Source organism: Apodemus sylvaticus, chromosome 13 (assembly GCF_947179515.1).
Source record: "Apodemus sylvaticus chromosome 13, mApoSyl1.1, whole genome shotgun sequence".
Taxonomy (NCBI): Eukaryota; Metazoa; Chordata; class Mammalia; order Rodentia; family Muridae; genus Apodemus; species Apodemus sylvaticus.
Window position 1 is genome coordinate 80,374,155 of NC_067484.1, and position 20,930 is coordinate 80,395,084.

Below are 20,930 nucleotides of genomic sequence, written 5' to 3' on the forward strand. Positions count from 1 at the left end.
ATGGAAGTGGAGGGTTGCATTCTAATCTCAAGAAGCAGAGGGTTTGGAGGGATCAGTAGGCCTTGTGTACTAACAGTGAACAGTGGGCCCTAAAGGCTGGGAACTCACCATGGGAACATGTCTGGCTTTGGGCTGGAGATCATGCCAGGGAGAATAGCTAACTGACAGCGAGGATGTACCAGGGGCAGGGGCAGAGTGGCAAGATAGAGTTTAGGATTACCTCACAGGGCTGCAAGCCAAGCAGAATCTCCAAGGAAGAAGGGGAAGGGACAGGACAAAGGACCAGTGGCACCTACAAGAACCCCAGTGTTCAGACAGGAGGAGGGTGTGGGCCTTCCTGGACAGAGGGGCAAGGAGATGTCATAGGCCCACTGGAAGAAAGACAGAGTGCAGACGAGGAGAGAGCACACAGCTCCTTCCCATTGAGTACACTCTCCGCCCGTGTACCACGTGTACATCACACACATCCCCTACCAGAGCTACCTGTGTGTAGAATCTCTCTCTCTCTCTCTCTCTCTCTCTCTCTCTCTCTCTCTCTCTCTCTCACACACACACACACCAAACACACTTATATGCACATATGCACGTTGCTTACCGATCTAGGCCGCCCCCAGTTCGCTCCACTCACCCAAACACGTGCCCCCCACCCTTCTGTAATCACCCGCCCCTCACCCCACACTCCAGTTTATATACATGCTTATATTTGCACTCACGCCTGACACACTTGCAAGCAGTGCCCGTGACCCAGAGACCCTGGCATGTTCCAGAAGGAGGGCTGGGCCGTGATCGATGCTTATTAATGAAGCTACCCCAGAGATGGCTAATTGATGGCAGTGTGCGGCTGTTGTCTGGAATTTAACCTGATTCATCATTTAGCCTGTTGGAGGCTGGAGAGCTGTGTTAATTAATGCCAGGAAAACAGGCTTGGACGAGCTGGGTGCAGGCTCACGTTAGAACACTGGAGCACAAGGGGCAGAGGGAGGGAGAGAGGGAGAGAGGGAGAGAGGGAGAGAGGGAGAGAGGGAGAGAGGGAGAGGGAGAGGGAGAGGGAGAGAGGGGGGGAATGATTAAATCAGAAGCCCAGAGACAAAACAAATTTCAAAAAGCAAACGTCGCTGCCTGCTGTTCAGAGATGACTCAGGTTTGCGCTTGGCCGACATCACCAGATTGTGGCGTGGGGATTAAGAGCAATTTCCTCTCCATTTGTCATTTACTTCGTGTGGGTTCTCTCCCCAGGCCTGTGCTGAGGCTGAAGCCTTGGGAGAGAATGAAGAGGGTTCAGGCTTGGGGAGGAAGCGGAAGGAACCCGACCGGGGACATGCTTAGTAGGATGAGGGAACATGACGGGGAGAGGGCCCCCTGGCACTCGAGGCGCCAAGCATGTGAGAGGGTCAGATAAGAGAGGGAAGGAAGGATGCAGATGACACAGAGAAGGGTCTTGTCCCAGTCCCTGGGCCTGATTACTGCTTCCTCGTGCCTATCCTGCTAGCTTGTCCGGAGGCTCCGGATTTACTCCCTCAGAGGCACTAGTGGCAGTGTGGGCTAGAATGTGTCAGGGATATGTCTACAAGAAAACACTAAGACCTTAGCTGTGAAGAACTACTCAGCCAGGGAGCACTGCCTCAGGAGGCAGGATCAGCTGCAGCAGGTGATGGGACGTGAGGGAGATTTCCACGTCCACATTTGGAAGTGGAAACCTGGCCTTCCTGAACACTAAAGTTAGCTCCTACAGCCCCGAGACTGCCCCAGATTCACACTCAGTGGAGATCCCCACTCCCCGGGCAGCTGTCTACCTATCCACCAGTCAGACTGAGAGGACTTTAGAAAGCTGGGAGTTGGTCCCTCCTTAGGCAGGGATACCTGGCCATCAGGACTGGGTTATGGGCAAAAGTGTAAAGTCCAAATCATAATTGCTTCAGGAAATAAAAACATCAGAAATAAATTAAATAAGGAGATAAAAGACTTCTACATTGAAAAATTTAAAGTGGAGAAGGGTTGGGAGGAGAGAGAGAGAGAGAGAGAGAGAGAGAGAGAGAGAGAGAGAGAGAGAACAGGCATGTAAGTTCACACCTTTAATCCTAACTCTCTGAGAGTCTGAAGCAGAGGATTGCCAAGATTTTGAGGGTAGCCTGGTCTACACAGTAAGTTCGTGACTAGCCTAAATTACATCTTCAAAGTCTATCCCCACAACAACAGCAAACATTGACCTCGAGGTATACTGTAGAGCCACAGTAGCAAAAACTGTAAGGTATAAAAATAGACACATAGTAGACGGAGCAGATGCTTTAGTCAACACAGTGCTTGCCACCCAAGCGTGAGGACCCGAGTTCAATTCCCAGAACTTACTGAAAAAGACAGCATATAATGGCACAGGCTGGTGATCTTAGCACTGCAGAGGAAGAGGCAGGTTCGTCCCTGAAGCTCACTAGCCAACCACATCAACAAACCCAAGGCACAGTGGGGCCCAAGAACATAGCAGAGTGGGATTTTAGCCTTCTTCTTCTGAAGACTGGACAGTAAACAGTGCTGTAGAAGCAGGGGTCATAGAACAGGCCCCACCCACACAGGCACTCAACTAACACGGGCCAGATGAATGAATGAGAGAGTGAGAGTGAATAAATTGAGTGAATTAATGAATCAAGTAGGTAGTTCATTGAAGAGGCAGACACACGTGCTGATGGACCAAGGACAGAGGACAAAGCTGGGACAGAGCAAAGGGTAGGCTCTCGGGATGGGATGGAGAACAAGTACCACATGTCTCGGCACCCTGATTCTTGGTTACACGTTGTAATCTCAGACTCTCCCCCCATAGAAGCAGGGAGAGCCACAGGAGGGCAGGAGGGAGAGGGTGGCTGTAGGACACTGTGCTAAGAGTTTTCATTAAGCCCCATCCCCCTGCATCCTAGGAGGGTACGCCTTTAAGGGGTTAAGTAACTGCTGCCTCCGTGAGCAAGTGTATTGCAAAGCTAGGATAGAAATCTGGGCCTGGAAACTAAATCAGAGCTGCTTTTATCCAGAATTATCCATCCACTGTTTTCAACCATCGTGCACCCCCACCCTAAAGAGGGTGAGTGACCCCAGCCTGGCTGAGCAGCTAATTAGTTTGGTTTCCACGGCAGCGGTGCTTAACTGAGACTGTGAGGATCCTCCTACCTCTGCCAGCATAGCCCTGATGGATGGGTGGAAACAGTAAGAGGAAGATGGACAAGGAATCCTTGGCACTGGGGGACTCAGCGTCTTGACAGGGACACGTGGTCACTAAAGCCCAGGGTCAGAGAGCCAGAGGCCTTATCTTGGCAACCTTCTACTTCACCTGTCCTAGCTCAGAGAAGTGTAAATCACAAAGACCCCTCCTCTGATCATTAGACCATGGAGGTTCAGGGGACAATGGACATCAAACACTAGAAGATCTCTGTACTGGAAGCAAGAGTGAGCCTGGTCTAGGCCTGTCACGGAACCTCTGACCAGTCCAGAGACCAGGAACAAGGGAAGAAATCCTCCTTCTAGTCGGTTAGCTGAAAGGGCAGATATGTAGATTTTATACATAAATTCCAGGCAAAGGTGGAGGAGAAGGCTCAGAGGAGGAGGGGAGAGAGGAGAACAAAGAGGAGGAAGAGAAGGAGGAAGAGGGGGAGGAGGAGGAGGAGGAGGAGGAGGAGGAGGAGGAGGAGGAGGAGGAGGAGGAGGAGGAGGAGGAGGAAGGCGAGCAGAAGGAAGGAGTGTGGGCAGGCAGCACAAGCCGCCTACCAACAGAACAGCCTCCCAGTGCTGCCTGCTGTTGCTGGCTGGACACTGTAGAGCAGAGAAGCCTGTTGCATAGCAACTGCCGGGCAGCCTGCTTATAGGGCTGGACCACAGAGGCTGTGTAGGCTGCACAGGGGCTGCTTGGACTAAGAGCTCTGCATTCCTCACATAATCTTAGTCCCTTTGCCGGATTTGGCCTGGGGTGAGGGGTCATTTGGGAACCAAGAAGTACATCTGTGCCATGAGATAATTAATCCGTTTGTCTAGCACTTTCTCGGCGTCAGGTCTGGAATCCCACCTTCCCACAGAATCAGATGGCGCTGGATACCAGAGAACAGCGGCCCGTCTTGCTCTAAGCATCTGTCTGGCATTGTGCGGGCCTCTTTGAGCTCATTCTGCTCCATGCACTTGCTAGAATATGTCCTGGTGGGAATTCGCCTTGTCTCAAAGAAGCCGGCACCCAACCCACAGCAGCACTCAGGTCCTGCCAGGCCCAGCAGGCACAGCCTGCCACCATTCCGAGCCTCAGTGACTCTCCTCACTATCACAATTTGTGAGCTTCCCTTCTTCCCTTTGTTATCCCTGTAAATTCCCCCCTAGGCGCCCTCTAACTCCAATCTCCACCCACTCTGAAAGTTTGGGTTTCAGGAAAGAACAAAGGATATTACATTCACTATGTGGTCACAGAAAATTCTGGAGCACGAGAGAGACTTGCTTGCCACAGTTCACACTTGTCCTGCCCAGGTGCCCAGCTCCCACCACATACCTGGCTTCCAGGTCCTTTCTTACAACGAGGAGGCCCCAGTCTGAGGATACGATCCAGCCATTTCTCCCAGGCGATCAGAAGCTCTGCTGCTCCTTGACATCCAACACTGTTGACAGTGCAGAACAAAACATCCCCAAGTCAGTGATGCTCAGTGCAGCGGGTGTGAGGGCCGGGGAGATGACTTAGTCAGCAGTGTTCACTGTGGAAGCCCTCAGACCTGAGACTGATCCCCAGCATTCACATAAAATGCCAGGCTCACTGAAGAGCCCTTGTAATCCCACCACCGGGAAGGCAAGAGCGAGAGGATTTCTGGGCTTACTGGTCAACCTGTCTAGCTCAATCACTGAATTCCAGGTTCAGTGAGAAACCTTGTCTCAAGATTTCCCCAGATAAGGCAGACAGCAATGGAAGAAGACACCCTATATTGATTTCCAGCAACTCCACACCACAAAAACCTACACATGCATGCACACATACCATACATAATGTAATCACAGGTGTAATCAAGTGGACTCAATCATGGAAGGCTTGCAAGAAGTGGAGGTGATGCCTTAGAATTTACTTTGTAATAAAGAGGAAGTGAGGGAGGAAGGCGGGGCTTGCACACAGCACTGAGTCTCTGGGAGTCACCTGCAGTCTAACTCAAGCACTTTGCCCAAGAAATATACTAGCAGCCTTAGTTGGCTGGTCAAATGAAGAAAGGGGTAAAAGCGGGCAAAGATCTTGACAGGGCTGTTGTATCTCGACTGGACAAGCATCAGATGGCCTCTTTGGATCAGGAAGTGAGGACAGAAGTAAGATTTATTTTTAAAATATCTTGTCTGGAGGGCTTGCATTTCAATGGGCTCTAGATTTGCATATTTTAACAATCACCCCGTTCTTCTGTCTGGTCAGACTGCTGGCTGTCTCTCTAAAGGACGATCACTGCTTCAATAAACCCTTCCTAATCCGAAGGTACAACAGGGCGGCGCGGCTGGAGGGCAGAGGATTAACGGGCCTTTCTCTTTGGTCTGGAAACAAGTATGAAGGGCGGGTGACCCACTTACAGCCTCTGAGCACTTCTGCCAGGCCCAGGGACTAGGCTGATGATTCCACATGAGAGAGGCCTTGGTCATCCATACGATGAGTATGTTAAGTCGTGTGTGTGTGTGTGTGTGTGTGTGTGTGTGTGTGTGTGTTCAACTTCAGGTTTCATTCCACAGGGCACTGTCTACTTTAATTTGGTTTGACAGATTAAAATATTTATATGAGGGATTTTATTCATTTCTCCACCCTAACCCCTCCTAGCTTCCCTTCCCCCACCATTGAAACCTTTCTTCTCAACAAGCCTGTCCCCTTCCCTGTACTTTCAACAATGCAGACTGCTTCAGAGATCCCTGTGTGGACCTTTTCAGTCTTAGTGTATGTGAAGCTGAAGCGAAGGCAGCTTGGGCTTTTGAGACAGGGTCTATCACTGGCCTGGAACTCGCCAATTAGGCTAGGCTGGCTGACCAGGGAGCCCCAGAAATCTGCCTGGCTCTGCTTCCCCAGCACTGAGACTGATCACGAGCACATGCCGCCGTCTGTTACATGGGCTCTGGAGATCTTTCTCAGCCCCTCACGCTTGCACCACAACTGCTTTAATGACTGAGATCCCTCCATGCCCTCTGTATGTCTCAAGTGTTCAATGTTCCTGCCGCCATGACCGGGGCCTGGATGTGCATCAGAAACAAAATGGCTATGGGCCGTCCCTTATAGAGTGGAGACAGACATTAAACAAACCCAGCACCAGAACACTCCATTGATGCCATAAAGCCATGAAAAGGAGCATGAAGAACTTCAAAGGACACCTGATATACATTGCAGGACCACAGGGTGAGGACTGGAGGCTGCAGGAGGCATAGGAGGCTACCAAGCAGAAGAAGAGATCAACATCAACTCTAACCCTGGTAGCCTTGGGAGTTTGTACCCTGACAGTGGGTCAGCTGCCCTGGACAGGTCATGGTGGGGTACTGTGGATGCCACTGGAGGTGTTCATAGTCAGGCCTAGTACTGGAGAAAGTCACCTTTCCTTGAATCTCTAGCCCCTCTCTTTAGAGTGAACCATTGGCAATTTATTAAGGAGGCAATTAAATCAATCCGATATTTACAACAAACCACAAATGATGCACACAGCTCTTGTCTTTTTCCCTGAGAGCCTTGCTCACTGGGGCGGTGGAAGTCCCCAGCAAGGGCTCAGCATTGCCTCCGACTCTGCCTGAGCCTGGGATGTGCAGCTTGGGAATCTAACCCAGCAGCAGATGAGATCTTGACCTCTCAACAAATGCTTTTACCATTCATGTGTCAACTTCATTATTTCTGTGATGGTAAAGTCCAGGGCAGGCAGCATAGACAGCCATCCACCTTTGTTTATGGTGTGAGTTCCGTTCTCCCACCACAAAGAATCTATATCACGGTGTCATCTGTGACAATATTATGAGGATAGAGCACGCTCATCTTAACGGAATGGCTGGGCTGTGACAGGGCTGGTCATACCTCAGCAATGTGTGCCTTTTCATACCAGTACTGAGCATGTCCCAGAGACAGCTTACCACACATTAAGATCACCTGTCCCTGATGCTCTTCACCTGCAACCCAGGGAGTATCTGGGGCTGGAGGACTGCCGGTGGGATCCGGGAGCACAGAGGGCTAGCCCTTTGAACCCAGGCCAACTCTGCTTCTTCCTAGAAGCCGAACACCACAGAGCTATTTCTGCCCACAGACACGGGAAGCTGATCTTGCCTGCCCTAAAATGGGCACTACTTTCCTGTGTCCTCTACTTTCTTATTTCGTCATGATTCCCCCCCCCCCAAAAGTGAATTCTTTAAAGGCAATAGTTATATGGTATGTTACCAATCATGCATGTGCACATGCATGTGTGCATGTGTGATACAGGGATGCGCAGTCAAGAGGTTGAGTCTGGAAGTACCAGCCCCTAAGAAGAGCCCATGATCTAATAAGAAATTCATTCCCTGTCATCAGGAAATAGAAGCTAGATAATTAGACAAGAGGACAGTCCCAGGTCACCTCCAGAGTTGGGTTTCAAAGGCTGTAAGGCAGGAAGGCTCAGTCTCACCCCAAACCTCCACACCAGCCTTGGGGGCTGGGGGGGGGGGGAGACATTGCTGCAGAAAGTGGAAGTTTCTCTTTCTGGTGACAGAGCACAGCCGATCGTTTGGGAGACCCCTGGATATCCAGACTGGCCCTGCTCTAGAGGTGGTCATTCCTGTCTGAGGAACCCCTCCCTTTAAAGGCTGGGGAGAGTAAGTCAGCACAAACAAAACCCTACTCTCGAATGGATCCAGTGAGCGGTCTGGCTGGTGCCAGGAGGAACCGGAATGAGGATCTTAATCAGAGCCACCCTCCTGATGGATGGATGGTACCCTGCACCCTGGCTCTCAGGAGACCTGTGAGGAGCAGACATGGAGGCATGAAGCAGAGAGGGGGGTGTAGAAGGGGAGGTAGAGTCAGGAAAGAGCCCGGCCTGTCTGTCAGTCTGTATGCCCACCAGCCACAGGTCTCTCTGTTTATACAGAGAGACCTGCTGGACAGGTGAAGCCTTTGGACCAGCTCAATCATCATATTTATTCTAATTGTATCGTAATCGTCCCCAAGGAGCCTGGTTCAAATGAGCTTGACATTATTAAAATTTTAATGCCCAGTTTTCATAGCTGAATGAATATTTAAAGGGTATGTCCCAGCGTACGTTATGATGATGAAGAAATTAATGGAATGTCTTGTTTAATGCATGGCTATGTGTTGATGCAAAGAGTGGCAGGGGGAGGGGCTGGGGCAGGGAGACAGAGCCAGAGGGAAGGGACTGGGCAGGAGCCATTTGTCTGCCCATCCTCTGCCGCTGGCAGAGGCAAAGCTGGCCCTAAATCCTGTTCTGACCAGACCACTCAGTCCATACAGATCCCTTTCCCCAAAGCAGAACCAGGAGTTGATGAGATTGGACCTGAGTGTGGCAAGGGACAGGGAAGGGCCAGCTCCCTTCTGGTCCTAGCGATCTATGCAAAGCTCAGGAAACTACCACACCCAAGCCAAGTTGGCTTGCTCTACCTGGAGTGGGACCCCAGGTCCCAAGCAGCCTTCCCAGAGGTCTGGCACAGGAGCCTCCAGTCTTGAGGAAGCTGTTTCTGATCCAGGGAAGGCCATCCCTGGCTGGGCTGACACCCCTTCCCAGCCTGGAGGCAGGACCCAGAATAAAGAACAGTCTCAGGAAAATGCCATGTGGTAGCTTTCTTAGGGCACCCCGCACTGTCGGGACAAATGGATGGAGGACGGAACTGTGAGACAGGAGAAAGGTGTCTCGGGACCAAAGGTGTCCTGAGGCCCTGGCTTGGGCTGGAGAAATAATGTTTGCTACAGGGAGGTGTCAGGTGGCCTTTGTCCCTTCTTTTCATCCATCCTTCCTTCATTCCTCCTCAGACTCTCTTCTCCTTCCTCGCCTCCCCGACTCTTCTCTCCCCCTTCCTCTCCTTTGGGTGTCCTTCTGGCTTCCCTCCCCTGCCACACCCGGCCCTGTCATCTCTCCTGTCTCTGTGGCCTGACTCGGTATCTTCCACCAGGTCAGCCTGCTCTGCTCAACTCCCTTCCTTACGTCAGAATCAGGGCTTGGCGATGCTGGACCTGCAGAGCATGAGAAACAGAGGAGAATGGTCTTCCTTCCAGACTCAGCCTCCCACACAGAACCTGCTGTAGCCGGGAACCCTCCACACCCTAGGTTAACACTTGCCTTCTGTTGAAAATAAAAAAGCCCGAGCCTGTATGCTATCTGGCCACCCCGCCCAGCGCTTGAGGCTAGCCCTGCAACATTATTATAAGACAATCCCTATAGCAGCTATGGAGTCCTGAGCAAGCTAAGCCCCCAGCCTCTTGCCATTGGATTCCACCCTCAAGGGTGTCTTTTACGAGGAGAAGGGTGAGTTCCCTGTAAGATCCTTCCCTCGCTCAATCTTCATGGGCCAGGGGTGCTCATCTTTTGGGGCTGCTGGGTGCTGGGTGCTGGGTGCTTGTGTGGTTTAAACTACCTAAATGTATTTTCACTACCCCGGAGGCTGGAAGTTCTGGACCAGGATATGAGCAGGACTGATTTTGAGCGAAGTCTTTCCTCCCTGAAAGAAGATCACTTTGCTGTGTCCTCAGTGGCCTTCATCTGCATGTGTGCCCGTGTCCCTGTGTGTCCTCTCTGTCTCCTAAGGATGGCGCCCATGTCAGACCTGCCATCACTACTTAGACCGTCGTTACCGCCTCAGTGCTCAATGCTTTTCCAAACACAATCGCACCAAAGGCTACAACTTCTCTCTATGAGTGAGGCCTGCAAGACCCAGTCTACTCCAGGGACCCGGTCAGCGTCAGAGAATGGTGGGATGCTGGCTTAGAGCACAGCAGGCCTGAGAAATGATCAGGAGGGAGATAGATGTGGAAATGTGGAGAGGGCATATGAGGGAGGCCAGGGAGGCTGCTTCTACACCAACAGGATGGTGTACAATGTGGTAGCCGAAGAACCTGTCCCAAACTGTCCTCGATACGTAGAAATTGTGTCTTCTCTGCATACTGCCTGGCCTTTCCTTCCCCAAGTAACTGAGGTCCAAATGGACAATCCATGCAGGCTGGTCACTATGTCCACGGTGCTCCTGCCTCTCCCTGTAGCATCCCAATCAGTTTCCTCCCAGCAAGATGTGGATGGTCATCTTGACTGCAGAGAACTGTCTGCTTTGAGAGCACAAAGGCTGGAGAGACGGGGTGACAGAAACTAATGACACAATTGGGCTCCTAGGCCCAACTCTGCGAAGCCCTCGGACGGCAGAGGGGAATATCCCAGGTGGGTAGTCAAAAGTGATAGTTGGGGCCATAGTGAGGTGTGTCGTAACTAGTTAGCGTACACATAGCTTCAGTCCCCAGGGAGCTGCTGAGCTCCACGCAGCAAGCCAGTAGTGAACCCCCCACCTCCACACACACACAGAGCCCCCCTTCCATAGTGAAATCCCTGGCTGGTCTTCTAGACACTAACATTCCTTCAATTCGAAAAAGACTGCTTTGTTGGGGGGCCCAGCAGCACCCTGTCATGCGTCCCCGAGCTGGCAAGACGTTGTAATATGACAGCCTCCTGCGGCTGGAGTGGCTGCGGCTTTCACACAAAGCACCTTTCTTTCACCCCCTCCCAGGGCTGTCAATCACACCTGGTGGAGGCGAAGCAGGACAGCCTGGCCCCCAGAGGCCAGTCTCGCTGGCCTTGGCTGCCCTCGCCTCTCCTTCCTTGTCTGCCCTGACTCTAAATCCTGCGTGCCGTCTCTGTCCTTCCTTGTGTGGCTCTGCCCTTCCCCTGGCCTCGGCTTCACCTTGCTGAGTCACAAAGTCCTCCCTTCCAATGCCCAGATGTCTTAACGCAGCCAAAACTCACTTCAAATCCTGGACCGCAAGGCAGGAGGCTGCTTGTGACTGCTGGTCCAGGCCCTGTAAGGGAGGGGACTTGGCAGCAAGGTGCAACTGAAGCAAATGCAGAAACAGCCTTTGCAGACTTTGCCACAAGGTGGCCTGGAAAAGCACGTGATTGTCTGTTGGCCTCGGCTTCTCTGCCTTTAAAATGGGGGTGCTTTTGCAAGGAGAACCTTGCATCTTGCGAGACAAATGCAACTGCAAGCAGGGACCGGGGAGGGGCATACGGGAGAAACATGGGTTGCGAAGACATAAAGAACGTCGCATTGTGTGGTTCTATAATTTTTACTGTCTGAAATACGGCGGGAACCCAAGGCTGGCAAGACCACCCTTGTACCTCGGAGCTGGGATTCAACCTACGGTTTGAGCCACGATGCTTGGAGTTTAGAGACCTCTAGCGGCCAAATGTAGTATTACACCAGTTCCAGGGAGAAGCTCGCGGAGGCACTCCAGTGCCCAGACATCTTACTTCCCACAAACGGGAAAACTGATGGTATTTACTCCACCTTTGCAGGACCTCTCTGACTCCCATCGGGAACTCCAGCCTAGAGCTCCGTTCTAGACATAGAAGTGGGAACCGAGTCCTCCGTCATCTCTGTTTCCCAGGCCAGTCTTAGAGATGACCAGGTCTGAAGTCAGTTCCAGGCAGGGTCCATCTGGGCAAAGCCTGAGGGACCCCAGAGCGGTCACAGGTGTGCCTCGGGTACAGGAGGACTTTCTGGATGAAGAGAGAAGGAATAGGCCTGCCATCAACTTCAGATTCTGATTCTGAAGTTGATGGCATGCCTAGCAGGGTGTTGAGAGCTATACAAAAAGCTACAGCATCTCCAACCCAGAAAGGCTTCTCCACCACCCCTCACCGCGCACGAAATAATGGGCTGTGGAGAATGAGGTAGTGATGGAAGTTTGAGAGGATGTCCTGCATGTCTCTAGGTGTGTGCCCCCCCCCCAAGTGGGCGTGGCACTTTCGAACTTGAGCCCTTGGTTCCCGGCTCCCTGCTCCCTGTAACGCTGTTCCCTCTGCTCTGTTGCAGATGAACCGGCCGATCCAGGTGAAGCCTGCGGACAGCGAGAGTCGAGGAGGTAGTAGCTGCCTGCGCCAGCCCCCTTCACGTGAGGGCCCACTTGTCTCTGACCCTTCCCTTCCTCCTCCTTCCTTCCCACCTCGTCCCACTGCTGCGACTCCCTACCTCTTCCTCTCCTTGCTGCTCCCCCTCAGAACAGAAGGCTAGGGACAGGCCTTTGTTGCTGTGAATGACTGAGGTGGAAAGACAAAATGGAGTGGCTAGGAGACAGGGGCCTGCTGGGCAGAGGGAAGGGCTGTGCCTGTCTAACAAACAAGGTACCATGCAGGGATTATCCTTTTACACTCTCGTAGGCAAAATATGTGCCTGCCTGAGTGCTGTCAAGGAAATCCCCCTGTGATGCGATCTGAATAGTAGACCACGGCCCTGTTAGGGGAGAATCAATGGCTGCAGTCTTGTTTAAGAGGGGTCAAGGCTACGAAGAAAAACGTGTGAGAGGGGTTGTGGTGGGGCCGAGGGTCACACAAGGCAAGTGTGGGGATGAAGACTGGAGAGCCGGATGCAAACAGACAGACAGACAGACATCTGAAAGGGGCCAGAGAGAGGACATGGCTTTACCCACAACAGCTCACCCCAGAACACAGAGCTCTCCAGAGACCAATACAAGGCTGAGCACCCTAACAGGTTTACACACCCATGTGTGCACACACATACTCATGCACACTCATGAAAGAGGTGGATGGATAGGTAGACAGACAGACAGACAGACAGACAGACAACCCAGAAGCTCAGCCCTGGGAAGACAAAACAGGTGGCCAGCCAGGGACATCTGTTACCAGGCAACACTTCTCCTGGAAATACAGTGTCTTTGAAGCTACATTGCTTCCCCACCTCAGCTCCAGGGTGATCTGTGCTCACCCTGGCACCGCCCTATTTCTAGTACGCTCTAGCTAGGATTCAACCATGCTACAACGTGAGCAGAAGAGAAGAGACATTGGTAGGGCATGTGGCCAGCATCAGAGGTCAGGCCTCTGCCACCCGGGCTCAGACTGTCCGCAGCAAACTGTCTTTCCGTGGTACTGAGTACACTGCCTCACCCAAGGGAGAGAAGGAGAAACCCCAGCTCAAGGGAGAGAAGGAAGGTGTGGGCCCCTGCGAGAGTCCAGTCTGACAGCCTTGGAAAGGAGGTGCTGGCATTTCTGCTTCTCAGGAAGTGTCCCTTCAGCCTCCAACTTCACGTTGACCGTGCCCTGCCTGGGCAGCACCGAATAATGCTCTCAGCTTCCTCCCCAGGAAAGTGGGCTAACTCAGTGCCTGGTCAGACCCAAAGATACTTAAAACTCAAGTCCTGAAGTGAACTCTAGTGCGACTAAAGGAGGCACTGGTCTCAGTGATCGTTGAGTCCTCCCAAACCACGCCCTTGAGCCCTCTGTGTCAAGCTCCTTGCCTGTCTCAGGCCCTTCCTGACTTGAGCTTCAGGTCCTACCCAACAGGGCCCAAACAGATGCATTCCAAAGGCACCTCGTGTCTCGGGGCCCGGCCACACCTCGCCTGCTGTTCACCGAGCATCCTAAGACTCTGGCAATTAAGATCTAATGCACTCAGCATTAAGGGCCTAAGAGAGCAAGACCACAGGCTCCCTCCTCGATGGCGGCAGGGCCGTGTCCTTGCTCAGCCTCGCTCAGGGCTTAGGGACAGGGATCAGGGTCTCTCCCAGAACTGGTCTCCAGAAGGCAGACCCAGTGAGAACAGGTCTGGGAGACGCTGGGCATGCAGCGCCTCGCCGTCCCATGTTCAGGGAGCCAAGGGTAGAAGGTAGCTGTCAAGTGCAGTCACACTGCGTGGACAACTAATGCCCCCCAGTCATCCCAGAGAGGGGCAGCCAGGTAAGCTGGATGAGGCACCAGGAGACAATGGTAATGGACTGGAAAGAAAGGGACCCCCCAGAGCTGGGGTGAACCAGGGCGGCATGAACCTGACCTCTCCTAGAGAATCTCAGAGCATCAGGCAGGCCTGGCCCCCGCAGGTTCTCCAGACTGGAAGTGGGCGTGGGGCGTCCCCTCAGCCCCAGCCCAGCGGAATGCTGGGATAGGATACTCACTCCTCAGCCATCCCTCGCTGGGAGGCAATGGCTCCCCACTCCAAGCTGCTAACCTCATCGGCTTTCTCCCATATATCTCCTGCGCTGACACTTGCCCCAAGCCAGATTAATCAGCTCTTTTATTCTCGCTGCGGTGGAAAGGGAGGGAAGGGAAGAGGCAAACCTAAACATCTATCTATTAATTGCATATTCAATATTAAACAGGGAGATGGTCCTGAGTCAGCACTATCGCCCAGCTATTTTTTTTTTAAAAAAGAAAGTTGGTTTAAAACAATTTAATATCCATTAAATATTTTTTTCTTGGGGAAGGGAGGGAAGGGAGGAGGAAAAGGTGAAGATTATTAAAGGAATAAAGAAGAAAGGTGTGGAAGGAAGAGAGGGGTGGGATGGTGGAGGGGAAATGAAGTCGGTAAGGAGGACCTGGTGAGAAGAGACAGGATGTGGCTCAGTGGGTAATGTGCTTGGGTGGTGAGGTCCTGGGTTGGGACCCCAGCACCTCACTAGAAAGCTGAGTGTATGTCTGTGGTACCGTCACTGGGTGAGGAGGACAAGGCATAAGAGGATCCTAGGGCTTCCTGCCAGCCACTCTCGCCAACTGGTGAGCTCCAGGGCCAGTGAGAAAGCCTGTCTTAAAACAATGAGGTGGAGAGTGCTTGAGGACGGTGTCCAGTATCATTCTCTATATAAACATACATGGGCATGTACACACACACACACACATATACACACATGCACATACACACATACACACACATGCATAAACACATACACACATACACAAACATACACACACATAAACATGTACACACATATGCACACACACGTACAGACACATACACACATGCACACATACGTAAACACACACATACACACATGTATACACACATGCACACACATGCATACACATATGCACACACATGCACACACATACACATATACACAAACATGCATAAACACATACACACATACACAAACATACACACACATAAACATGTACACACATATGCACACACACGTACAGACACATACACACATACGTAAACACACACATACACACATGTATACACACATGCACACACATGCATACACATATGCACACACATGCACACACACATACACACATACACAAACATGCACACACATAAACATGTATACACATATGCACACACACGTACAGACACATACACACATGTACACATATGTAAACACACACATACACGCATGTATACACACATGCACACACATGCATACACACATGCACACACACATATACACATGCACACACATACACACACATACACACATACACACTGTCTTAGTCAGGGTTTCTATTCCTGCACAAACATCATGACCAAGAAGCAAGTTGGGGAGGAAAGGGTTTATTGAGCTTACACTTCCACACTGCTATTCATCACCAAAGGAAGTCAGGACTGGACCTCAAGCAGGTCAGGAAGCAGGAGCTGATGCAGAGGCCATGGAGGGAAGTTTCTTACTGGTTTGCTTCCCCTGGCTTGCTCAGCCTGCTCTCTTATAGAACCCAAGACTACCAGCCCAGGGATGGCACCACCCACAAAGGGCCCTCCCCTCTTGATCACCAATTGAGAAAATGCCCCACATTTGGATCTCATGGAGGTACTTCCCCAACTGAAGCTCCTTTCTTTGTGGTAACTCCAGCCTGTGTCAAGTTGAAACACACAACCAGTCAGTACACGCACAAACACACACACAACACATGCCACAAAATCTTTAAAGAAAAAATGTGAGAGAAGGAAAGAGGAGGGCAGAGAGGAGCTTTGGAGAATGTGTTGGAGCCAAGAGGGGCAGAAAAAGACGTCCCCCCAAAGGTGATGGTGAGCCCCAGTACCCAGGCTGCGTCTTTGTCCCAACCCCAGCAGCTCCGTTCCCAGGCTACTCAATATTCCAGAGACCTAGGGCCTGGAATGCGCATGCGCCCCTGGCATCTCCACCCGTTGCCTTCCAGGTCAGTAAAGGGTCTTTGGTAGGAGGAGGGCTTCTCTCCCTACCCTGCCCACTCAGGCACTTCAAGGGCCCTTTTCCCATTCCACTTCTTGTGCTTCTAGAAGCATCGCATGGTCACACTGGCATTCTGGGAATGGGCATGGACAGGTGTGGGTGGAACTGTGGGGGTAAGGAAGGGTGACCTTTTTGCCTACAGAGCTCCTGTTGTCCCTAGGATAGATGAATTGCTTGGTTCAGGCTGACAGGGCTCTTTTCCTCTTCTCTGGTGTGAGGTTAGTTCTGACTATGTGAGAAACAGGGTCCATCAGAGCCTGCGGCTAGCAGGCCTGGCTCCTCGCAGTTCACCGTTCCCAGAGGCCCAGCCTACTGCTGCCAGGTACGGCCTCCAGCAGGAGTGTGAGCAAGGTCACAGCCTTCCAGGGTGTGCCCCACGCTCCTCCATGCTTAGCTCTGGAGAAAGCTCACAGGCAGAAAGACAAGAAAAAGTAGCCACCGCTATAGCAGAATCATGTCACTTAAAGACAGGACCAGATTAAGAGTCGGTCACCTGGCCCTTGGCTGGGACAGGTAAAGCCCACATTACAAAGCCAGGCCGGGTCTCTCCCTGCTAGGTGGGTTGTGTTTTCCCCAGGTCGCAGGAGGGAGGCTGAGACAGTAGCCTAAAGGAACCTAGTGGGATACCCCATGAGTTCAGGGAAGTGGGTCAGGCGAGAGAGGCAGCAGGAGGAGCTTTCTGACCACCCCACCCTCCACCCCTGTGTCAGGGCCGGAAGCAGACAGATTAAGGAGGGAAAGGGCTTTGAGCACTGCCCGGAAGGAACACAGAGAAGTAACTCTAAGATGCTACTGGCACACCCCCAAGGAAGTTTCTAGAAAATGAAGAATCTTCTCTTATGTCTTACCCCACACACACATACACACCACACCCAACAAGCCTTACAAAAGTGCCTGGAGCTGGACATCCCAGTCCAATCTGGTCCTGGGTCTTCTCTCTCTCTCTCTCTCTCTCTCTCTCTCTCTCCCTTACTCCCTCCCTCCCTCTCTTCCACCCCTCCCCTCCCTCTTATCTCTGTGTCCCATCTCTTCTACCTCAGCTAGTAGAACTATATCCTCCTCCATATATACATACACGAGGATTACACACGCACACATGCATGCACACACACATACACACATACACACATGCAAGGAAGGAAAGGAGGGGAGGATCGTGAGGGTGTGAACCCCACCCTCAGTCCCTCGGTGCTTATTAGATGTGCCCTCTCCACCACCCGCCCTGGTCCGGTGCTGGCCAAGTCAGTTAGCCGTGTTCTCGCTGCCTTTTGCCGTCCCCAGTCCATAAGAGCATCTTCACAGCATCCTTCCCTTCACGCAGACACACCAGTGTGGCAGTGGAGTCCCGCTGGGCCAGCTAATGAGGTTGGACACGATGCGTGCGATGCGGATCCCAGGCCGTCCCCGAGGCCACGTTCCCCACCATAAACCCAGGCCCAGTTCCCTCCTCCCAGCCCCTCCACCATCTGTAGCCCCATCGGGTCCTGCGGCTTTTGAAATCCTATTACGTTCCTCCATTTCTCCTCCAAGCATCATTCTGTTTCTAAGCAGACAGACCGCATGTGGTCTCGAAGGGTTCCCAGGGGGTTGGGGGCCTAGCTGAGGGTGTGAGTCCAGGCAGGGCAGCTGGTTGCTCCTGCCGCGCTTCTGGCCCTGGCACATGGCCCGAGGAGACCCATGGCCATAACTATTGACCTCGAGATGCGGTGATTCTCACCGCTGGGCTCTTCCAACAATACAATCCTCTTACACTCCAAAGGCCATTTACAGTGTGTTCTAATGAAATGGACGCGCAGGCTGACCCTGCTTTGTGGAAGTGCACCATGCAAAAGTGTCCGTTTTTCCATCATCAGGAGCAATGAATGACTAACTGGACAAAGGCTTCTAGCAGAACTGTGCCCCCTCTGGGTTCTGCCGAGACCGCCCTCAGGCCAGGCAGGTGGGAGGGGTTGCAGAGGAGAGGAAGGCGGGAGGACCGTGCTGCGGGCTGGAAGCCATCCTGGGCGTGTAGATCACAGGGCTTTGTCCTGATTCCGCTCACCCAGACCTCAGCTTTACAGCTGCCCAGGGGATCCAGGGATGAACAAAGTTTACCATAGCCAGCAAAATGTGGTTGGTGACTGAGGCCCTGCAGCAGCCCCCAAAAGGAGCTGTCTGTCAACACTTTGGGACACAAAATATTCACCCTTCAGCATTGCCTGTGCCTCCCGAGTCCGCACAGCGGATCTCAGGGGCTGGAGTGCGTGGTGCAGTCACCATATATGAGCTCGAGTATGTCTGGGCTTTGCCCTCTACCGGGGACTTGTTTTAGCTGGGCCTCCCTGAATCATGGGGACTGCGACAGTGCCATCTTCCCTCCCCTAAGCAGTCTCTTGAAGGAGACACCATGGTAAACCAAGGGCGGCTAACTTCACTTTTTGGCTAGGCACCAGACTACATAGGTCTAGAGAGGTCCGGAAATGGTTCTACCCTATCCCACCCCACCCCACCCCGTGAGTCTGGCCCCTCGCCTAGCCCTTCCCATGTTTCTAAGGAAGTGGATGGAACCGGCAGTAGCTCAGTCAGTCAAACGCTTGCCACACCAACCCGACAGACTGAGCTTCATCTGAAGAACCCACGTAAAAGAACCAGCAAGGAGGCACACGTGTGATGCTAGCTATGGCCAGGAGGGAACAGATCCCCAGGCTCGCCACCTCTGTGAGCTCCAGGCCAGTGAGAGGCGGTCTTTAAAAAACAGGGTGTGGTCAGCAAGATGGCCCGGTGAAGATGCAGGCTCCCTTAGTTCAGTCCTTATGACCCGTGTGGTAGAAAGAGGGAGCAGTCCGTCAAGTTGGTCTCTGACCTCCACACGTGTGTGCTCTGACCCTTCCCATCCAAGCACACAAAATAAAAAATTTAAAGAAGGCCAATTGCAATTAAAGTAAACTAAAACTAAATTAAATTTTAAGAGCCAAGTAAAAGCGCGCGCGCGCGCACACACACACACACACACACACAGAGGTCTGTAATCTTCTATCTCAGGCCTGTTTTGACCCCTGTTACCATAGGAATGTCGTAATTTGTATCATGTTTTCCCTTGAACCAACCTCAAAGCCTCTGTCTCAGGTTCATTTTAGATTAATACGGAAGAAAAAAAAAACCCATAGCAATATTTATCTCAAACGTAGGATAACAGACCCAGGTCAGTCGCTGCCATGACCTTATGCAGACAATCTGAAAGATCTGGAACTTATGACTAAGCTAGGCTGTCCGACCAAGGCCTGGCTTCCCTACTGATCAAGGTCGGCGGCATGTCTGTGAACACGCTCTCTCCTTTTTGCTGAAGCATCTCCATCTTGTACTTTCCGTAAACAGCGGGGCGAGTCCCACTCTGCCTTGGGACTTTCATCCTAAAAAAAAAAAACAATCCCCATTTTTCTGACTTAAAGGAATCTTTATCTTTTTTTCTCCTCTAGAAAAGGATTTTTTTTAAACCTAGGGACCCTCCTCTAATTTATACAGCTACACCAGATAGACCTGTGAAGACAGGGCTTTGTGGCTGGGGAGGTGACTCCACGGGAAGGGTCCCAAGGGAGGCCCCCAGGCACTCGAGTGGAGCAGACACACATTATAAATACATCTGTAACTCCCACTGTAGGTGTGAAAAATATAATTAACTGCAAACCTGCTGAATGTAAATGGACTCTGGGTTTGCAGCTGGGGAGAGGGCGTGCGGCTCCTTCCGCATTCCGGTTTTAAGGTGGGTTTTCCGGTTTTGTTTTCTTTTGTGTTGTTTTAAGCATTAAGAAAATGAAGTTGAGACTCAAGTTCCTCGGCAAATTCCCTCTGGCCCCAGCTAATTTAGCAAACAACGGTTTCAGGGGAAATGGGGTATTAATCATAGCAAATGGCCTTCTGGATGATATTTAAAAGTGCCTCCTGCCTGTGCTCCTGGGAATAGGAATGACAGAGAGAGGGGACTGGGACCCCTCAGGTGGAAGCACCCCTTTGCTGCTCTCAGGGCATCCTGTCCCCTGCACTATGTGAGCAGACAATGAGAGAGAGAGAGAGAGAGAGAGAGAGAGAGAGAGAGAGAGAGAGAGAGACAGAGACAGAGAGAGACAAAGACAGAGACAGAGAGACAGAGACAAACACACACACACACAGAGAGACAGAGACAGACAGACAGACAGACACACACACACACATACACACACACAGAGAGAGAGAGAGAGAGAGAGAGAGAGAGAGAGAGAGAGAGAGAGAGAGAGGATGAGCTTCTGAGGCTGGGCAGTACCCAGTGTTTTCAGGCTCCGGGTACAATCACCAAGACCATGGCCATGGTGAGCAGGTAATAGAGGCAGAACAGGAAGAGGAAATGTGCTACGTTAATCAGAGACGGAAGCAGGAAGCTGAGCTTGCTCTGTGAGAAAATGAGATAAACCCAAGGAGGTGAGGGGCACCTGTAAGCCAGGATGGAGGGGTCCAGCTTTGAGAGCTTAGGTAAGGTACAGGAACCCTGATTTTCACAGGGGGCTTTGAACAGCGGTGTCTCGTAAGGGGACACACTCTCAGGCTTGTGGGTTAGGGGAGAACACGACACAAGTTGTGTTCTCGGGTTGCTCAGGTGCACGGTGTGAGGAGCCCATGTAAAGATCTGGGCAGAGATAGGCCTCAGCTTCCCATCTCGGTCCTGACTTTAAACTCCCTGACTTTGCCGCAAAGCTCGCTGCTCTGAGGGCTTCATCCTCATGTCGCGAAGAGGATGGGAACAGCCCCCCTACACTTCTATTTGCAAATGGAGCATAGCAGGAAACTGTGG

At 52.0% G+C, this 20,930-nt stretch overlaps 1 protein-coding gene across 28 annotated transcripts in view; it reads left to right on the forward strand.

Annotated features, from left to right (window-relative positions):
* Positions 1-20,930, forward strand: part of Celf4 (CUGBP Elav-like family member 4) — a 278,574-nt gene that overhangs the window by 205,826 nt on the left and 51,818 nt on the right. For 13 of the 28 annotated variants that reach the window (XM_052155776.1, XM_052155796.1, XM_052155777.1 and 10 more), the window contains exon 3: positions 12,004-12,082. In XM_052155776.1, coding sequence (XP_052011736.1) covers positions 12,004-12,082 — 79 coding nt within the window. The remainder of the gene's footprint in view (positions 1-12,003; positions 12,083-20,930) is intronic. The other 15 variants (XM_052155787.1, XM_052155797.1, XM_052155790.1 and 12 more) reach the window with 2 other exon arrangements.